General features: G+C 40.8%; 1 protein-coding gene across 1 annotated transcript in view; it reads left to right on the forward strand.

Moving 5' to 3' along the window:
* The window catches only part of DIPK2A (divergent protein kinase domain 2A), a 79,282-nt gene extending 57,678 nt beyond the window's left edge, over positions 1 to 21,604 (forward strand). Inside the window, exon 3 of the mRNA XM_086943726.1 lies at positions 15,186 to 21,604. Within this exon, the coding sequence (XP_086799852.1) occupies positions 15,186 to 15,517 (332 nt within the window). The 3' untranslated portion in view covers positions 15,518 to 21,604. The remainder of the gene's footprint in view (positions 1 to 15,185) is intronic.
* The last annotated feature ends 331 nt before the right edge of the window (positions 21,605 to 21,935 follow it).

Genomic DNA, 21,935 nt, shown 5'->3' on the forward strand with positions numbered 1-21,935 from the left:
TACGGGCGCACCTTCACCAGGGCAGATGCACGTAGGGAAATGAGGGGGCAACAATAAACGAAAAGCAGCCAATCTGCACCCAAGGCAGGGGATCTATGGTGGGGAAACTCCAAGCTGAAAGACGCGCTGTTATTCTCGAGAGGAGCGCGCCATGGACCTACTTGGATCCCGGGATGTCTCTGAGTCCATGCGAGTTCAACAGGATCCTGTTTTAAAATCGGCGGGTAGTCACAGATACAACAAATCCTAGCATCAAGGTAACTGATTTCTCTTCAGAGTGAATTTCAATGCAGACAGTCCCAATCTAGCAGTCAGGATTCGAGACTGTCAGCTGGTCGATAGACGGGCTCCTAAACTTGTTCAAACGGATGTCTCAAGAGGGGTCGGAATCAAGGGCTTAGTCACTGGGACACTTAACAGGCGGGGCCCCGAAGCAATTCGTATCCCTTGGTTCAGTGGCATGTAAGCCCTGGTAGCCACACGTTCCGGCCGGGAGAGCTCCGTCGTGAGTTTACAATGCACACTAGTATATGTAGTCGTGAATGCAAGGATGACCCATGTTGAAGAGCATACCTGCACATTGGAGGACAATGCAGCCAAAACCCAGGCACACGCTGAGTCGTACGATACACGGCTGGTAAATCTCCAATGGAAAATGGAGGATTTTGAGAACAGGCAGCAGCGCAATAACCTCTGAGTTCTTGGTATCGAAGAAGTTGTGGAAGGCGATGATATCCGGGTGTACATCTTGAAGTTGATGAATAGTGCCTTCCCAGAGCTGCATCATTGGAATTGGGAGGCCGAGATTCAACGTGTCCATCGCTTTCCTTTTGGTGTTAAAGAAATCCTCACACGCGGCCAAAAATTTAACCACTGTGCCGAGAGATCTTAATGTATTTTGGGAACTTTTTGCTACGTGAGGATATTTAAGCAAGGCACGCCCAAACTCTAAACGAGCTTTCGAGAACCAGTCTTTTTTTACCAGGCCAGACTTCTGCCATGTCACAGTGGAAAGACGCTGGAGATTAAGAGAATTTTTTTAACAATTGATCCAGCACACACGTAAGTATTTCAGAAATCTGTTACACTAAAGAGCATTCAACACCAGTCCAGAATTATTCAATGAATTGAGTAGCAGAGTCCTTGGGTGTATTTTTGAAGATTAAATCTTTATTCATTTCTTCTATCCAGTAGCCAACGCGTTTCGTCCTCCACGGACTTCTTCAGGGCAGTTGGAGTGAACTCTTCTCAATTTTTACAAAGTTGACTTAAATTTCCTCCAGAGTATGCTCCAGGTTAGAAAAAGATTTGTTTGTTTATTTTATGAAGAGTCATTCCAACCTCATTAAGTTTTCTCTAGATAGGGTCAGATAGCCCAAAAGTAACTGTTTGAAAATATGAATCAGGCCGGCTCCATCGCGTGGCGTCTTCTCGTGTGACGAGAAGAGTTCACTCCAACTGCCCTGAAGAAGTCCGTGGAGGACGAAACGCGTTGTCTACTGGATAGAAGAAATGAATAAAGATTTAATCTTCAAAAATACACCTAAGGACTCTGCTACTCAATTCATTGAATAATTCTGGACTTGTGTTGAATGCTCTTTAGTGTAACAGATTTCTGAAATACTTGTGTGCTGGATCAATTGTTAAAAAAATTGTTTGCTAAAACAAGTTTCTTGTTTTAGGAGATCTAGGGAAAGGAATCTCCGATCCGTGTCACCACTCTAATAAGGCATTATATAGGATAAGTGCAATTGTGCTGTAAACCCCATTTCCCAATTTTTTGTAGTCAGATTAAGAGAAATGATTCAACCTTTCCAAGCTCTGGGTGCACAGGCCTACCTGATGAACCCTGCAAAACTAAAAATGATCTACAAGAACACATCCAAAGTCTTTACATCCGAGGTTCAAGCGAAGCCTATATGGATTATTTTTCTAATTTGCAGGCTGACTAAGCTCTCTAGATGTGTTAGATCAAACAAACTCTTAACCTAGTGAGCAAGGAGAGTTGAAATGAGGGTTAGGTGTTATTTAATAAATTTAAAAAAATTAAAAAAGGAAGGATATCCAGGGATTTGAGGGGGAGCGGGACATCTAGTAGTTAATGGGGATCGCTACAGGTTTGGCACAGAAAGAATAGACGAGTGCAGTGAGGGGGGTCGACTCTCAGGTTCCATCAAAGGGACCCTAGGTCTGCTTGCTTCACAGTATATGGTGATAGGCACTATGTTCAACTGTATATTCTATGCGAGCAGTAACCATTAATGTTTGTGGGCTGAATGACCCAGTCAAAAGGAGGATGCTTGGTGAATATCTTAAAACGTTATGTGCAGATATAATTTGTCTACAGGAGACACATGTTGAGGGGGCGCGAAAATTCCTTCTAGAACAATTGGGCTTCCAGCTAATAGTTTGTACCTCGAGGGAACCAGGACTAGAGGGGTGGCAATACTAGCTCAAAATAGCGGGCTAACTTTTAAAAAGTGTCTGTCGGACAGATATGGTTGGTGGGTAATCGTGGAGGGCCAAACATCAGGATTTTTGTTCACGCTTTGCTCAGTTTATGGTCCCACGGTTGATGATGCTGAGATGCTTAACTCTGTTAATCAACAGCTGGCGAATTGGCCACTTCCGATCATCATTTGCGAAGATCTTAATAATGGTCTGAATGGGTTTTAGAAGGGGGATCCAACAAAATGTACAGGCCGTAAGAAGAAAGGCCATAGGGCTGTGACTCAAATGATGGAGGATAAAGTGCCTATTGATGCATGGGAGTACTATAACCCCTTGGCTACGGGTAGTACTTACTACTCTGCACCTGACAGGACACTGGCGCGCTTTGATTATTTTTTAGTCTCCTCTTCTATTATCTCGTCCTGTAAGATAAAGAAACTACCTCGGCTGGTATCTGATCGAAGTCCCCTGGTCTTAGATATTCAAACCTATGCAGGGGCTAAAAAAAAGCAGTCAACTGGACATTTGATCAAGCTTCACTGCATGATACAGAATATGTTGCACATATGAATAATTGGCTCAAATAATTTTTGGAGATTAACTGGGGAGCTCAGAGCTCGCAGTTGTCTGGAACACTCTTAAAACCGGAATTCAGGGAGAAACGATTAGCTACTCTCTGAGAAGGAGTAAATTGGAAAAAACGAAAGAGGTTACGCAGAGATTAATTGTGGATCTAGTGGAAGAATTGGTTCACGCAATAAATCCTAGCTTGAATTTAGAAGAGATTTTACAAAATTTGGCTCTGGCAAAGGCTGCGGCAGGGGAAGCTATTGCTGCTAAAGCAGCAGGGAAATGTTTGGCATGGAAGCAAACTCCGCATGAATTTAGTGAGCAAGTGGAGCATATACTGGCTGTATGGACCAGGCAGCTAGCCACTAAGGGGGATCTTATGGGGATTAAAACATCAGATAGGACTATCGCTACAACCCCAAAGGATATCTGTAAGGCTTTGCAAGGGTTTTATCAAATTCTATATAATGAGGATACGTCAGGGGACCCCAAGGAAGTTAGGGATTATCTAGAGCAAATTTCTTTTGATGCTTTTTCTCTAGAAGACTCAACCGCATTAGGAGTCTGCTTTACAGACGAAGAAATTAGAAAAGCCATTTTTGACCGATCGGGCAATGCGGTTGGCTAAGATTTTATTCCTTTCGAGTTCTATAAAACTTTTTTTTCTTCATTAAATGAAGCTCTGTGTAGTATAATGCGACCTGTGCAAAATAGTGGAACGCCCGCGCAGTCATGGGGAGAAGCTACCATGATTGTATTCTTAAAAAAAGGTAAACCCCCTAATGAACTTGGGTCTTATAGGCCAATAAGTCTAATGAACAGCGATTCCAAGATTTACTTCAAACCTTTGGCTAACCGTCTTAGCTTAATCATAGGAAAAGTGATCTCGACCCGGCAACACAGCTTTAGCCCGGGTAGGGGAACTGCTGAACAGGTTAGGAGAGTTTGTACTCTGTTTGATGGCACATCAATCACACGACACCCTATGGCACTTATCCTGCTTGACGCAGAGAAGGCGTTCGATTGGGTCTCGTGGATTTTCTCTGGTCCGCACTGGGGAGAGTTAATATTGGTTGGAGGTGCATAAAAGCATTACAGGTCCTATATAAGAATCCTAGAATCAGTGTTCGGGTCATGGGAGGACAAAGTGATATAACCGATATTAAACGAGGAACCAGGCAGAGGTGTCCGTGTCCACCCCTCCTTTTCGCTTTTTTTGTTGACCCGTTTATAAAGAGATTAGCATCAAATAGAGGCATTGTTCCAATCCGACCTAATGGGTTCGAAACAAAGATTCTGGGATACGCGGATGATCTGGCCATCACGCCTGCTAACCCAGCTGAGGCATTGGTTGAAATCGAACAGGAGGCAGATTGCTTTGGGGCAGTCTCCGGCTATAGTCTTAACAGGGGGTAGACTCAGATTGTTATTAATGAGAAGACTAGCCTAGCAGACTCACGTGTGACCGAATCGGCTACTTATTTAGGGGTTGTAATTTCCTCTGATGTAACGCAGATTGTTGAAACAAACCTTTCACCTATAATTCAGAAGTCAAGGAGAGATCTTGATAGGATGAACAATCTGCATCTAACAATCGTGGGAAGATGTAATATTATTAATGTTGTTTCTTACGAAGGTTTTTATATCTTTTTAGAACCATACCTTTGAAATTTGATAATAGCTGGTTTCAAGAAATGGAGAAAATGATCAATAGATCAGGCTGATGACTCTCACAAGGGAGAGAGGAGGTTGGGCAGTTCCCGATCTAAAATTATATTATTGGGCTGCTGTACGACAGTGTATTCGTGAGTTGTTGGGGGGGACTGTGACCGATAAGTCGAGGGAGGAGGAAACCGTGCCAGATGTATAAGAGCTCCTTTGAAAAGGTGAAGCGTGCATCTGGCTACTCAGGTTTCATGGGGCCAGCTATTATAAAAAAGTGAAATTTAAGACCCTAGGGGCGGCAGTATCAGTTTGGTCTTCTGTTAGGAGAAGGTTGGGAATGGGCAGAATGAATCGCTATACTCCCCTGTTTGGGAACCCCTTCTTTGCCAGAGACATTTCATGACAATGTAATGAAGCGATGGGACGGGATGGGGGTCAAGACAATTGGAGACATTATAGATCCTGACTGCATAATTACATTTGAAATGGCACAAAGTCGGTTTAATTTGGAGCGTAGGGAGTTTTTTTATGTCTTTACAAGTATGTTTGGTTCTTAATAAAAAAAAAAAGTGAGGAAGCAAAGGTCTTTGACAGAGATGTTGCAATGGATAGGCTTCAAAATCCCGAAGGCTGCTCCATCTCCCAGATATATTGTGAGTTAAACAAAAAGCAAAACGATGATATTATCAAACGCACTGAGAAATGGCGGGAGAAGCTGGGTATCGAAGGTAATGAGCTGGTAACATCGCTCAAGATGGCTGGCACTGTTTTGAGAATAGCGAACCTACAAGCCCAACATTTTAAAACAATTTTTAACATCTACTATACTCCGGCTAAAATAGCTCAGGGGGGAGGACGAACGGGAACCTGCACTGAGGCTGATGTGGTGCGTATGTTCGCAGCCTGCCCAAAACTAGACCGATTGAAAAGGGCAATAGAGCATTTCATAGGTCAATCCCTGAAGATTATGGTAAACCTATCTAATGTATTAGTGATCTTAGATACCTGTAGGGAGGGAGTCGCAATAGCGCACAGGGAGTTTCTATTCATTGCCATGGCGGTCGCCAGGATTTGTGTAGCAGCAGCTTGGAAAGATTCTAACCCCCCACCCCCCACATTTCAACAATAGGTCTCACGTCTTTTAGCAACTTGCAATCTGGAAAAAGGACTTTATGAGAAGAAAGGGTGGAAAACTATGACACTGGGGAAACGCATCTGGGCTCCGATTGCAGACTGGAAGGCTAGGATGGTACAATCCCGACCATAATTCCTGGCTAGCTATTGATATATATTGTATAAAAAATGTTTGACATGCTGTAATGCTGCTTTTACGTTTTCGTCAATGGCATGTCTTGGCTAGATCAATTGTGCATTTTATTGTAAATATTCTTTACATTTATCTATCTTCTTTTTTGTAAAACTTGACGGAATACTGATGGTGAAAAATATATATTTTTTTTGTAAAAGGTCCGGGTCCGCCATGAAGGCTGCGTATTGTTCTATTAGTATTTGAAGGGCCCGGGGAGTTTGAGCCAGTAGAACAGTGTCATCCACATATAACCGAATCAGAAGGGGAATTAACTCTACACTTGGGGCGTCTTTAGTCTTTTCAATCAGGGCCTCATTCAGTTTGTTAATGTAGAGAGTAAATAAAAAGGGGGCAAGTACACAGCCCTGTCAGTCAGTCAGTCAAATTAACTTTATTCGATTCAATTAAAATCATACAAAGGACATAAAAACAAGATTATTTACAATTAAAAATTATTAGACAATTTCTTTGCACTCGAATTAATTTGACATGATAGTTAAAAAGAATAAAAATTATGCATACTGGTTTGACTAGTTCATACATTTTCTTGTTCTGTACGCTGCCACTAGGAAATTAGCCATGGCGAATGTGATGCGTATGTTTCCCAGGGATTTTAAATAAAGCATGGCTGGTCTCACCTGTAGGAAACCAGCTTCCCTTAAAACAGGTAACAAGTGTTTTTTTCTTACTACAGAAAAGAAATCACAAAACATAACAAAGTGCATCGTGTCCTGAACTGAAAAATTGTCACATGTGCAGGGAGGTGCTAACTCTGGTTTCATCCAGGAATTAAATTTACCCAAATAAAAATGTATAAGATTAAACCTAAATTTAGTTAACAAAAATCTATGAAAGGGGTTTGTGACAAAACATAAATAGGGCTCAATTGCAGGGGAATAGAGTGAGAGATAATGCAGTCGTACTGTAGACTTTTGCAATTCTGCTTCTTCTCGGAGCAAGCGTTCCCTTGTCATAAACTGTTTTTTAATTATGTCCACATCCTGCTTAGTTATACCAGAGGGAACAGTAAATAAATCTGGGCGACCCAGATCATTGAAGGATTTTTTTATATAGACCAACCATGGGCACTTAAAACAATTCTCCAGACTCAACACATCCCTCATGATCATATGATTTAACGTTAATTCTGGGTTTAACCAAGTCTTAAGCCAATATAGCAAGGGTGCCAGTCTCACTTTATCCTGGACATAATCCAGGCCAAGTTCCATATGAATGGAGAAAGTCGGGGAAGATTGGGGGAGGGACAGGAGAGAACGTAAAAACCTATTCTCCGCTAGTTGGATTTTATCTATGCATGCATAGCCCCATAATGGTGCGCCATATAAGGCCACGGGAAGGGATTTACTATTATACACCTTTATAATTGCTTTCATTGGTCTATGTCCCAACCTTTTGGCAAAACCTAGGGTAGCCATAGATGTTCTTGCAACCGCTAAACTTTTAGCTCGTATCTGAGGACTCCAGGTCCCCCTACTATCAAAAAGCACTCCCAGATATGGGAAGACATGGACTCTCGACACTACCTCACCTCTACAGCAAAATGTTTTTGCTTTGGCCCTTTTCCCCTGGTTGCCTAAGACCATAGTGTGAGATTTTGTGGCGTTAACCCTCAGGTCGAGCCGGTCCATAAAGGACCCAAATGCGTCTAAAAGCTTTTGGAGGCACACCCCTGTACGTGCTATGAGTACAGCATCGTCCGCGTATAGGAGAGCAGGGATCTTAGCTTCTCCTACACGCGGGACGTCTGTAGCTGCCCCTTCTAGGTGCTTTCCTAAGTCATTTATGTAAATTGTAAATAGCAGGGGGGCTAATATGCAGCCCTGCCTGACTCCCCGCTTCGAATGGAAACGGGTAGTACATCTTCCCTCTTTTGTTACCCTAACTGCGGCGAAGAGGTCCCGGTGTAAGGACGCTATAAACGCCACCAAGTCTTCCTCAATGCCCATCTTTAGTAAGATTTCCCATAACTTGGACCTGTTGACCAAGTCGAAGGCCGAGGAGAGGTCCATGAACGCTAAGTACAAGGACCCCTCCTTGACCACCGTATACTTGGCGGCCAACAGATGCAAGTTTGAGCACTGTTCTATTGTGCCTCTCCTTTCCCTAAAGCCGTACTGAATGTCAGCTAAACCCCCACATCCTTTCAATCAGGGCCTCATTCAGTTTGTTAATGTAGAGAGTAAATAAAAAGGGGGCAAGTACACAGCCCTGTCTGACTCCCTTCTCTCCTTTGAAAGGTCTGGTGCACTACCCTTCAATCCCGTAGTGGTCTGAGACTGTTTCACCTGTATAAGTGGTCTTATGAAATCAATTATGAGTTGGTCTAATTCTATCGCCTCCATGATGACCCACAGTTTGCTATGTGCTATGCAAGCAAATGCCGCAGACAGGGTCATGAATGTCATGTGTCTTTGCGGTTTGTATGTTTTGCTTCCATTAAAGTCTCTTTCAGGCATTGATCGAGGATATACCCCTACCCTTCCTGAACCCATGCTGCACTTAAGGCCCAGATCCTCTTCTCTTCAACTCAGTTGTAGAACCCGGCCCATGAATTTTGCCGTGCAATCTGTCAGTGATATGGGACGATAATTAACAGGATTAGTTGGTGCCCCTTTTTTAATAGCCTGGTATTATTAATGATTCAATAGGGGAGACCATAATAAAATATTAGCAAGGAAAACATCCACTGGGATCCCATCTGGCCCTGCAGCTTTCAGGGAGGAAGACTGAGAGAGCGAGTGGGTTGAATTTCTTCTAGACTTAATGACATAAATGTTTTCTCCTTAGCAGGGCAAATTGCCTCGTTTGCAAGGAGATGATCAGCCTTTTGGAATATATCTTGAAAATAGGCGACCCAATTTTCCTCACTAATATGTACATCCAGGGATGGGCCTTCCTTGTCCTACCATACGGGGGAAATTAATCCCAACCAAAAGGCTTTACTATCATTCTGAAGTGAAGCTTGCTTTAAGTTATCCCATGCCTCAGCCTTTAATTGTTTCAGCTTGTTTGCTCTGGCCAATTTATTAATTTAGCCTTAAGGTTCGAATTGGATCTTTTTCCCCTAGGTTGGCTTTTTATGGCTTTACGTAAGTTTTCTGAGGCTTATGAGCAGGTATTATCCAAACAGCGGTGCTGAGGAACCATATCAGTGGGACTAGGGCAGCTTAGTTGTAACTTTAATTCTGCTAGGATCTTTTCAAATGCTTCAGCCACCTCTGTAACCTTTGCCATGGGGTCTAAGCAGTGCAGGACATTCTAATTATGGTCTTGGTGTTTAGAGTGACCTCACCAACCGTATCCCACTTTAGTCTGTACCCATTGTGTTTTTTGCAAGGATCGGTTTGGGGATGATTTACTATTTTTACCACCCCCCTCCAAACCATCGAGCAAGTGAGCATAGCATGGTCACTTAAACTCTGTCATTCTAACCTTAACCCTGGTAATAAGGTTTCTGAATTTATCACAAATAATTACATTATCAATCGTAGACCTATGCTCTAATCATAGGTCCTAGGCCTTTATTTTGCTACATTCATCTCTGTGCTTGCAAAAGTTGTTTTTTCATAACCTGTTTTGTGGTGGCTGGTTGGATGAAAATCTTATTATGACAATAAAAGCATGGAAGTTTATCTTTAGTGATTATGTCAAACAGCTTTTTCTCTTTCTATGCAAATCGCTCTTGCTTCAGTTCAGCATATAGTTTAGATCCATGTTGTAAGACACCTAGTAGACATATTATCTACATTGTTTGGTCATGAAGTTGTGTCGTCGCACATACATTTCAAAGGGGGTTTCTTGCTGTTGCATTAAATGAAGACTTTCAACATGTTTATTCAAATGTTCCCTTCAAGTTTGTTGTGAGGAACAGTTCTACGATGGTCCATTCATTTTTTTATTTGTCATCTCACTGAAACATTTCAAATAGAAAGGGCTTCATGGTAAACAAGCTGGAATTGAGTAACATTCACTTTTACATGTCTTATCAACAGTTCCCTTAAGAGTTTTTTTGTGATCTCTGGATCGTCTGTTCCAGTTTCATATCTGGAGCCACAGCATTGAACCTTCCCTTCCTCTCTGTCTTTATAGAAAATTAATCCAAAGACATTTTGTTAGTAGAGTTATGGTTTTTCCACTCGTAGCTTCATTCTTTCCAAATACCAGGACCCATATATCGGGTAGTTTATGCAGTCGAATTCGCAAAACACAGTAATCTGTGGCTTCACAGTCTTCACGTTAAGCTCCCAATCACCTTCCCAATCAGCATGTACCAAGTTTTTTTCACTAAAGATATCCTGTGTAAAACATTTTCCCAATACTTTCAAAGTTCTAATTTTTCTTAACATTGTTTAACAAACTCTACAAACTTGGTTTTTAGGCTTTCTGATTTTGAACTGAGTGCATTGAAGATTGCCTCGCTTTCCATCCTGTCTTTTGAATGAAGTGCACCCTGTGCCTTAACTTCTGAGATGAGCTATACAAAACCTAATTTGTTATTCTGTTCCAGAAAGCACTCAACGCAATGTTTGTATAGCCTTACATATGAGCATTCCTTATAACAAACTAACATAATGCGTTCTGCTCTATACTGACTGGACAGTTTTTCTTCCAGAGATTTCAGCCTCAATAAGTTAATCCTCTATGCCACATCCAGTGAGCTTCCTGCACACCGCAACACAATTTTATGTGAAAAATGCTCATCATTGGATAAAGATCATGAAATTCTTCTAGATTGTTCATAATGTCAACTACAATACATTACACTGTGCTACATGCAGGGGGCCAACGGTGGACTCCAAATGCCGCACTGACCTCTTATTATTCCCCAATATTTGCTTTAGTGTCTGTAGTTATGTGGTGTACCTGAGGGGTTTAACCCGTAACCGGGAAATTAAATTGCAAAGAAGCTGGAGTGGTGCACTACCAAAATGTTCAGGAATTAATAATGAAACTTTATCTGTTTCTTCGTAGAAAAAAATCTTTATTCATATAAATCCAAGTGCATGAACACTAAACAACAGCCAACACGTTTAGTTCTTGAAAGAACTTCGTCAGGGCATGTGTTGCGTCGAATAATAGTATGACTGGAAAAGTTAGTTCCAAGGATTCAAGATGGCGTCGCTCAGTCGCGTCACCGAGGTGATATACGAGCTGCCATGATAAGGGCCAGTAAAGAAGCACTGGATGGAAGTAGCCCCGTTATGGTACCGGATGACAATACATTAAACACCTTCATTGTAGAAAATTGGCAGGCTAGGCTGGTCTTCAAGCTGAACACGCATATTTAGAAAATTATTTACAATCGTCATTACTGTCTGGCAGTAAGATACTGGAGATGTTATGGCTAATAAAAACCCAACCTCCTTATGTGGGGCGGTATTCTGGGAGATCGGAGCATGAATTCCAGCCCACGTAGGAACTGGCTTTTTCTTCATCCTATCTATGATTTCTTCTGTTAAATCAGCTTTGCCAACCGCAGCATCTGGTAGAAGATCCATGTCCTCAGTCGCCTTGAAACGTTCTGGTAGACTGGGATGTATTGATGCTGTGTAGTGATTTTAGACACATTGGCAAGGCAGTCGAGTTATAGGTTTGCTGCTTCATTTGTTTATGCCCACAGCTGATACAGCTTGTTTCCCAGTAGCTACCTCATTAGTACAGTCTTGAAAAAGCACCATCGCAGTTTTTTGTGTCCTGGATGACCAGACCAAGGTGCCGTCTTCAAAATCAAAATAACAAGAGCAGCAACTGCAAATACTTTCCTGATAAAGTGAATTGGAAGCGGTGTGCTGTCTGATTAACAAGATTTTACCGCATGAGCTGCTAACAAGATCCTGCTCAATACTATGTCATAACTTGTTGATACACCAGTCCTATTCATTGAAGTGATTAGCGCCCTACTTTTGCACATGTCATAGATCACATGGGCAGTCGTGTGTAGCGGAGTTTTCTTTTTGCTGTGATGTAATTCATAAAACATGATTTGGAAAAGACAGTACATTTGCACAGCTGCAGTTCATGGGATTGTCTTCCACTTCTTCGCTTAGATCTTCAAAGCCATTATCAATGTCTGCTTCTGTTCTGAATTCAAAAGTTTGTAACAGTTGCTTTTCTGATCTTAAACAATGATGTAAAAGTCACTAGAAAAATCTTGATTTCATTATTATGGATCAATACAGTTTCATCGATGTTGACCATTATTTCTTTGATTTCACGGAGTGTGAACCTGTAGCCAGCAGTTTTCAGAGTGCAAACTTCACTAAAGACTGTCTGTTACCTTGCTGCTGGGAGCTCACTGGATTTGCATATTTTTTAATGCATGCAGTACGGCTGGGCATACAAATATGCTGCAGATTAGATCAACTGCTCGACTGAAAATGTCATCTTGGAAGAAATTAGCTGTAGATAAAAACATGTTTGCCCTTTGAGACTCTCATACTCCAGTACTTTGTTCTTTCATCAATCTCATTGACCTTTGTTCTGGATAAACCACAGATAAAACATTAAAGATCCTTTGCTCTATGATCAGTTGTTGGAGGTGGATAAGGGGAAGCCATTGATCTTCTAATTGGATGGGAATTGGGTTTGGTTGTTGTCACTTTCTCAGAAGACTCAGATTCTTGTGATTCACTGGTTTTTGCTATTTTTTTGTTAAATATTTTCCAGGCTATTTACCATTGTATTTGACTTTTTTCGCTTGTTACAATGATAAAAAAAATATTTGATCTTCACACCAGTTTTAGTCTTTTGTGATCTTTGTCTTTTTCTGTTTCTGCAGCATCTTAAACTCTCCTGTCCAGCTGCAGTTGATTGCCTTTCTTTCAGATTATTTTGGCGGAGGAAACATTTGTCTTTGAGGACTCCTTCAGATGTTGTAGCTAGCCACCCTGTCAGGAGGTAAAGATCCTCTGATACCACCTGCTACTCATGTTTACGAATTTGAATCAACAGACAACCTGAAACAAAATGGTGAAATAAATTACCAATATAATCCCTAAAACACATTAAAGCCTCCTTTTTAGGTCTTGCAGACCTGCGTTGCAGTGCACCTGCGCTGCTCGCTCTGCAAGGCTTCTGGTATTCGGGAAATTTAAGAAAAGGAGTTTAAGCCCCGCCCCTTTCCATTGGCTGGCGTCCTCGTTCATGCTAAACGGTGGCTGTTCATTGTAAAGGAGGCTTCTTAGTCCCTCCTTGTTGCCGCCCTGTCTTCTTTTGGCCCCGCCCACCCGGACTGGATCTTTTACTTGCGGCATTGCACATTGTCTTAATTACTGGATGAGCACTTTTGTTTTCATTCGCGCAATGGCGTACATGTAACACATCATGGAGGCATCGCAACCTGGCTTGGGAACATCTTCCTAGAAGAGCGCCTCAGCCTTGGTGGAGCTTGGAATATGGAATAGTTTGCTCAACGGAGCCCTGGAAGAAGTGATTTCGAGAGAATGCTGAAGTCTCGTGCAGCCGAGGAGACTAATGAGCACGAGCCTGTCCTGTCACCAGGCGTGCTCAGGGGTCGGACCAGGCACGATTTAAGCCCACAGGCCTTTCCCCGGGGCAGCAGTTCTTTCTGTGAGAGGGGAACAAGAGAGAGAGTGTTCTTCCCCTCCCTCCCCCTTCTCCCTTTGTGAGAGGGCCTTCGACATAACCTAGCTTTCTTTCCTTCTATAGGATTTCCTGTTCTACCCTTCTCTTTATCTGAGTGTGAGCGTGACTCCATGGCACGCACTCCGATGCAACAGTGACCCCCCTATTTGGTTATAACACTTGATTTGGCGCACGGGCACTGGACCACAACAAGCTCCTGCCCCCCCCCCTCCTCCCCCTTACTTGTTTGATTTAGTCATAGGAGAACCTTGCCTAGTTGAAAACTCAGAGTTGCAGCAGGGATTAGCCCGATTTAAACAGCAGTGTGAATCAGATATTTCTCCAGGGTGAGAGAATAGGGTGGGGGTTGTTCACAGGCTCCAACAGGTGCGGTGAATAGGTTGGCAGCTGTACCCAACTGGTGTTTATATGATAAATGAGGCAAAGTTAATTGTTCAGTAACGTTCGATCTGGAACTAGCACAGTACCTTTTGGGGAGAATTTACAAACTTGATTCTCCTACCTAAGAACAGAAATTACCACAGCCAGAAATCATGAGCAATTCCTAAACCGTGTTCATTCATTGCATTTAATTTATAATGCTCTTATGCAAATGTACTCTAAATAGCCAGAGAAATGGTAAATGAAATTAGAATGGTGGCGCAAACCCGCATTAGAATGCAGAGAAAAATAAGTCACATTATTTTGTTAATGGAAAGTTCCTAGAAAGAAAATGTATAAATGTGTATTTTGTTAACGAGACACCATTCGTAAAATGTTTTGGCATGGAGTGGCCAATATGAGGATATGTGTCTGGTGCTATAAGACCAAGCATTTGCAGAGCCAATAGGTCTCGCATTTTGGACCTTATATGTTTAGCCATGCATTTTTGACATTGCAAATGACAATGCCTTTGATTTTTGTTTTTTTTCTTTAAACATAAATAAAAGGCATTGTCATTTACAATGCCAATAGCTTAAACTTGCGTAAATGCGAGACCTATTGCATTGCAAATGCTTGTTGGAAAATGGCAAAGGGTTGGTTGGAGAAGTTATTTTCTCTCTAGAAGACTACTTGACCCCCAAAACCTTTGTTTTGACACCAACATGAAGTATATAGGTTTCATGGTTCCTGAAATATTACATTATCACTGCAACACATCCACCATTTAAAAAATGTTGTTCATAAAAATGCGGCAGGATTAGCAATGTCTACCCAAGCTAATCTTTCTGATACAAAAACACAAATCAAAAATTTAAATCTCTTGACAAGATTTTTTTTTTTTTACATAGTTATATCAAGGGGCTAGGATAACTCCAAGAAATGAAGTGTAAAAATTATGAATGAATCAGACTAGCTATTTTTTAAATTTGTTTTGAGTCCTAAGAATCACTTTTTTCCCTAATAAAAGGTTTGGGATTCCGCTGTGAGCTGTGGAATGTACTTGTGAATGTTGGTTGGACCTAAATAGTGAAATAAAGTGAAAAGGCATTCCTTTGCTTGCACGGATTTAACCTCTAAATTGCAATGCTTAATTATTTTTGCCCTCTTAGTGTATTGACACCTTCTTCTGCTTCTTTTACAGATAAGCCTGAAAATTGGGATGTCTGGTATGAAAGCAAGTTTGATGACTGTGATAAAGAAGCTTGCCTGTCATTCTCAAAAGAAATTCTCTGTTCTCGTACTAATGTGGACCACAATTACTATGCTATCTGTCAGAACCTTTTGTCCAGACATGCAACTTGGCGTGGCACGTCTGGAGGACTTCTTCATGATCCTCCGGCAGAAATCACCAAAGATGGTCGTCTTGAGGCCTTACTGGATGAGTGTGCCAATCCAAAGAAGCGATATGGTCGATTTCAAGCAGCAAAGGAGTTGCGTGAATACCTTTCACAGTTCACCAATAACGTGAGGTAATCCCGAGGCACCATAGTAAAACTGTCGGGATTCACTTTAAAGAGGGCAACTGTGAAAAGACTGCTTATTATAAGTCACTAACTTCGATATTTGTTTGGAGAGTGCATATGTTCTTTACGAAAAATATGTGCATTTCCCACTTGATCTGTTCACTGTGCTCCTCAATCGAACAGATGTGCGAGCTTGTTCGACTTCAGCATCCTGGAGTCTAGACTTCTTGCTTAAGGACTTCTGTATCACATGATACTTGACGTAACACCGCATTGGTATCCATTTTGTGAATCTGATGCCTTTACTTGGATTGTCAAGTTGGACAAATGGCCTGTTTTATAGGCCCTTATTTTCTTGTCAGTTTTTTTTTTTAAAACCCCATTTGCGTCCATGAAAAGTAGCTTGTGTTCTCAAATGTTGTTAACCGTTTTTCTTTTTGCAAAACCTAAGAGCATGACTTTCACGTTAATTGTAAGGGTTAAATGCTGCAACACCAGAATGTCTGTGTAATCTGGATACAGCCAGTTGCAGAAAAGAAAAATGTTCATTTGTCCAAACAAATCTGGCTGGAAAGTGGCTCCTAATTTTTCAAGTATAACACTATGTTTATCTGAACAGAAGTGTATAATTCTCTCAAATGCCTTCGGCTATTATCTTTCTCGAGGAAGCCTATTTCAGCTTTCAAAACTAAGTTCTCTAAACTTTAAGCTTTGACTATTAGGCAGTTGTTCTGTGCTACAGTCTGAATTTTATGAAAGTTGTGTATAGTCGCACTCACTTAAGCAGAGCACGTTTTGTAAGAGTAAGGACTTTCAGCGCAAGATTGTAATCTTGGTAATTTGCCCTCCTTAAAATGCACTGCTAGTGTATTTTATACTTGTGTAGATTAGCATTCCGAATTTGCGTGCAGAACAGTCTCCTTGGTGGTTCACCTTGGCATCTACACAAGTATTCGTTTTTGAGTGGAAGACTTTGAGCACGTGAAGCTTTTGGGATGGTGGAGGGAATCCAACCTAAGCCAGAGAGAGCAAGCTGCAGTCTGAGTCTTGTAGTCAAATGATCTGCTAAGGACACTACAGTAGTTGGTCTTTAAGATTACTCAAATGTTCTGGAGAAAGCAAGAATAAGTGGTGGGTTCCTTGCCCTGCCTCTCATGCGGTGTGGTCCAAAATGTTAAAATTAGAATTCGATTTTAGTTTTCTGTTTCACTTATTACAGGGTACTTGCTGCTCCGGTGTCTCTTGAAAAAATGTTAAAACCACCTAAATTGGTAGAGCAAGGCAGGTATTCATGTTTCTTGTTTTTTTTCGTGCTCGACAACCTAGATGGCTGCTCAGCTATCTAATTTAAGCCCAAGGAAAACATCCCCATATGTTACTCTAAAAGTTGGTGATCTTGTTTGCACCAAATGCGTGCAGTGCCTCAATTGTAATTCATCATTGCTGGCAGCATTGAGATGGAAACTAAATAAAAATACACTTGTGACATCTGTTTTAGTGCTGTTGTCTGCACTATTTGCTTTAATTGGCTAATCCTTAATTCTTTGACAAATTCCCAGATTATATCTCACCTCTGGAAAAACAGTGGTGATGCACCTTTGGCAATAACCAAAGAATAGGCAGAAGCCACACTACAGAACTCTTTGACATTGAAAGTCATGCTAGTTTGCCCAAGCCAGCTTTTTTGTTTAAGCCTCCCTGCCAGGTTGTCCTTCACAATTGAACTATCTGTTCAGATAGTTTTTGCACATACATGCATGCGCATCTTAGGACCGATTGATGGCTACATTCATACATGTATAATTATATACACTTGCATCTGTCAGAAGACAATGGTAGACTTCCAACATTGTGCGAGAGCAATAAAGCAAAACCTTCTGCACTGAAGGGGGCACAGACAGATAAAATTAATTTAAAACAATTGAAGACCTCATGTTGAAGGTTTTCCAATCAGTTGGCCCTTTTTCTGCAGGTGACCGTTGCACGTCAGTTGCTCAGTATGTCGGAATCTAATTGGGCAGGCTGTAAAAGTGCATGCAGTTCACACAATTTTTTGGTTAATCTGCTAATTATGCAAATGATGGTGAATTATGTAGTAGACTCTGTGGTTACAGAACCGCTATTTCAATGGCTCTGCCGATACTGCTGTTCTTTATTAAACGGTTGTGTTTCTGTAAGTTCTGGCATCATAATGAGGCAAATACCATGCAGACTTGTGGGGACATTTAAACTGGAAGCATTTCAATTCTGAGAGCTCAAACCATCTGAATTCCCCTCAAACCTTTCACAAGAGTTTTTTTAATTTATTTATTTAAACACATTTTTTTAGTTTCCCTAGAAACCGCTTTGGCGCAACAAATTGAGTTAATCAGATTTCCATCATTCAGTAATCTTTTAAAAACTTAAAAAAAAATTGAGTTAAAAACCGACTTCCGAAACAGAGTAAACTGGGGAGTCCAGTAAAATTGTTAATGGAATTTGAGTTTTGATAACCATACTGTGCTCACTTACACCTCTCTAGTTAATAAGAGCCCCACCTCCCCGTACCTAACCAGAATGTGTTGCTTATCTTCGGGCTCCTGAAATCTGTGTAGAGTACTAGATAATTCTATTGGGCCATAGGGTCGGTTAATCTCAATATTCATAAATACCTGGGGCAAGTCAATATGGTGAACTCCTGAGATAATAAGCTTATAAATGGACTCCAAGCCTCCCTGAATGTGTCTATTTGCTGTTTTAGCATGGCTGAGAGCCTCTACAGCCCCAGAATGTGCCATAGTCTATGGATCCACTGCTTGTAATTCTGGACCTTGTGGGCCCCCCCACCCCACCCCCAGAGTGTCAAACATTTTTTTACTACCTTTACATCTTAAAATCTTTCTTAATACAAAAGTTCAGTAGTGTCCTTCCACAAGAGTGGTCTAGCTAGATTTAGGAGGTAGGTTGTCGTCCTTCATGTCTTTTAACCCACCATGAATGCCACGCTACAATTCCCTTGTGTGTACACAGCCATACATCCACCTAGCTAATGCATTGCAAGTCACTGAAAGCAGTGGCTCTATAAAAGAAAATGTAGAACAAGCATTGATAAATCTAATGTCGCACTTTCTGTTGTAGGGTAATGATGGGTATCTGCACCGTCACAAATAAAAAGCATTCCCCTACCAAGAGTGGCTCTAGGACCTTTCCAGAGCATCTACGGTCATTCTGACCTTTTGTGGAAACACATAAAAATATCCTTAATTGATTAAATAGAAACTCCTCTGTAATCCTATTTGATCGACGCAAGAACTTCGGCCTAAGAGGTTGTAAAACCAGGTGATGCCACCAAATACAGGTAGACTGTTCCTTATTACACCTCATAGGACATTTCACATGTCTCTCATTGAATATTGACATCCTATTCAGGTCATAACACCACCTTTGTAGATTTTCTAACCTCATAATAATCTAATGTGAGCAAAGACATTTGTGCATTGCTGAAGTTTCCTTCCCAGATTTCAATCCCAGTTCGTACTAAACTGAGGATGATTCTGCTTTCTTTGATATAGTGCTACTCTAATTTGCCACTATATGGCATCTAAATACCTAACCAGATTTGAAATTTGTTGAAGCGCTGTGAGCTTCTGACCTATCATTGATCCTATTTATTTGACAGAACACCTTTAATCATCAAATATTCCAAACGTGGACAACCCTGTTCTGTCCTCATTGACAATTTCCCAGGTTGATCAGATATGTGGAAATGTAAGTGCCCTATCCATTTGGCTGTCCGAATGAACTAAATCTAGCCACCTCTCATAAGGATATGACCATTTTCTGTAAAATGTTTTCCCGACTTCCCCCTCAAAGAGCTGGACTAGTGTAACTTGAAGGCCAAATTCACATTAGAGGGTCTGAGAACTTTGGGTTTGAGATTCAAATTCAAAGTACTCCTCTTCAGTAATCAGTTATTTCTTTGCTCTAGTTTACAAAGCTTCACAAATAGTGTTTTTGTGCTCTGTTCAGTGGTGGTTGTCAGTAAAAAGTTTCAACCACAGAAACTACCAATTTTGTAGAAAAATCACCAAACTGAAGCTGCATCAATCAGTAGCAGTCAAATGGCCTTCTGTCTTGGTTGACCATAAGGCCAGCTTTTCTTTCTATTTGAAGCAAACGGCACCAAGCATATTTTAGCTCAAATTACAGTGCAGAGTTTTGACATTTAACAAATCTCAGCAACTGAGCTTGTTGGCTGAAAAGTGAGAGAGTAGTGCCATATTTATTTGGCTATGATTGATATTCACTATCCTGTGATGGTGTTCTTTCTCCCACTGGCGAACTTTAGGCAGGCATTCGCCATGGAAGCACACTTGCACCTAAATGCTACGGTGTGTGCTTGAAGTTTAGTATAAGTTTTGGAATGGAAGGGTATCCTTCAGTGCAAAATACTATTGTTATACAGTTTAAAACATGTGCACATTTGTATATGTTCTGTGCATTAGATCACACAAGTGAATTTGGTGAAAGTTAGACAAGAGAATTTCGACAATGTTTCTCATACCTTAGAGGCTTATGTTTTTTGGTGCAATTCGGTGGCATTTACTTTTCGTAAAGTAAATAGGGCTGTTCTGTGGGTGATGTAAGGGAGTGCCCATGGAAAACACCCACTCTTTAAATTATTTTCGTGCTATTTTTCAGTGCAAAAGACGTTTTGCGGGATTGCAAACCCCAAAAGCACTGTGCCATTTTTTGAGTCCCTTTTGGGATGCAACCTGGTACAAACTATTAGGAAATCTGGACCTACTAGTCGTGATGGTGATGGCTAAAAAATTGGGAGTGGTTGAATGTCATTTATTGTGGGGGTTACATTGCTCTTAGATTTAATTATACTGTGACCACAGTTGCTGTCTGGTAACCTTTTCATCAAGAATTTAGTTTGCATGACTCAAGTTATGGGGGCTTCGCTAGGCTATCTAACCACAAAGGAGATTACTGCTTTTCATTCTTGAAAGACTGACTTTGTGTAGCATTAGTAGTTCGAGGCATTTCAGTCACGCAAAGATTTGTCCATAATCCTTACTGCATTCAAATCCCCCATAGTTTTGGGCCTATGCGAAGGATGTCAGCAAACCTTTGCCATGGATATATATTTTTTTGTGTTCTGCATGTATCACATCGGTTTCTGACTCATTCAGTTTATGGGTTGTTTTGTATAAATTTTTTACATACATTCCATCCAAGGAGTGCATTACATAGCTGGCTTCAAAATGTCCTTTAATTTGAAAAGGGATCACCATTGCACTCGTTTTATGCATTGTGACTTGCAAATATTGTATTTACTGCGTGTGCACAATTAGATTAGCATGTTGCGAGTGAAGTAAATTGCCAGCTGATTGACTAATCTGTTGAAGATGCTGCAGTGTTTTATTGCGTAGGCTAAAGAATGCATAACCAATATGCTGATTTTAGCTTCTCAAAAGAAAGTTTGCTTGAATATTTTTGTACTTCAAGAACTGTAAAGCACTTAAGTCAATTTGCATTCCCACTACAAAAATGTGTCTGAAGTTTTTAGTTATTTCCAGGTAAACCGCTTGTTTTTACAATCCTTCACATATTTTTTAATTTGTATAGTGTATAATTTGTTGTTTCTTTCCTGGCTCTTAAGTTTTGAACACAGCCATTGTTCTGAACGTGTTTGGTAACTCTTGGCAGCCTCGAGAGGCAGGTCTTCATCAATGAACTTCATACAATTGTAGTTTGGAAAATGTCTGCTTCTTAAGGGGTAAATTAAAAAGAAATGACTACTGGCAAATGTTCCATTCCAAAATGCTGATGTTTTGTTCCTTTTACAAATGCAATCAAAACAGAGTTTATGTACAGAGCAATAAATCTAGTTTGATTTGCACCAATCATGACTTAGTCAATAGTGATTTATATTTTGTGAACCATCCAATATGTTGAGAATGATTTGACTATTGGAGGTTTTTATGTGCATTATATGTCTTAAAAGTTATTTAATTTCAGAATCTCAAAGACAGTCTTCTGTGCCTTTATATTTCAAGAAAGTTGATTGTTCAGCTTTTAATGACTGATTAATAAACAATACTTAAACTAGTCTCATATTTCTTAATTGTCTATTAATGTTCTTTTTGGCATTGCAAATGTAAATATGTGTTTATAACGTTTGATTTGGGAGTTTCTTTGCCTAGATGTGATAGACTGCTCGTGAGGAAAAACACTCATTCGTACATGGCTCAGTGTAGAAATAGGCCACTTCGCATGATCCATCATGCAAGTTAATGCATAGTATCAGGTGAATATAAGGAATAGGCAGCATAGAATAAGATCAATAATTTAAAAGTCCATCCATACCAGCAAACTTGGTGAAAATCCTATCCGACTGCAGGTATGCAACTTAAAGCATATCCTCTTGAAACAGGAAACAT

This window comes from Lissotriton vulgaris, chromosome 11 (genome assembly GCF_964263255.1).
Source record: "Lissotriton vulgaris chromosome 11, aLisVul1.2, whole genome shotgun sequence".
NCBI classification, from domain to species: Eukaryota; Metazoa; Chordata; class Amphibia; order Caudata; family Salamandridae; genus Lissotriton; species Lissotriton vulgaris.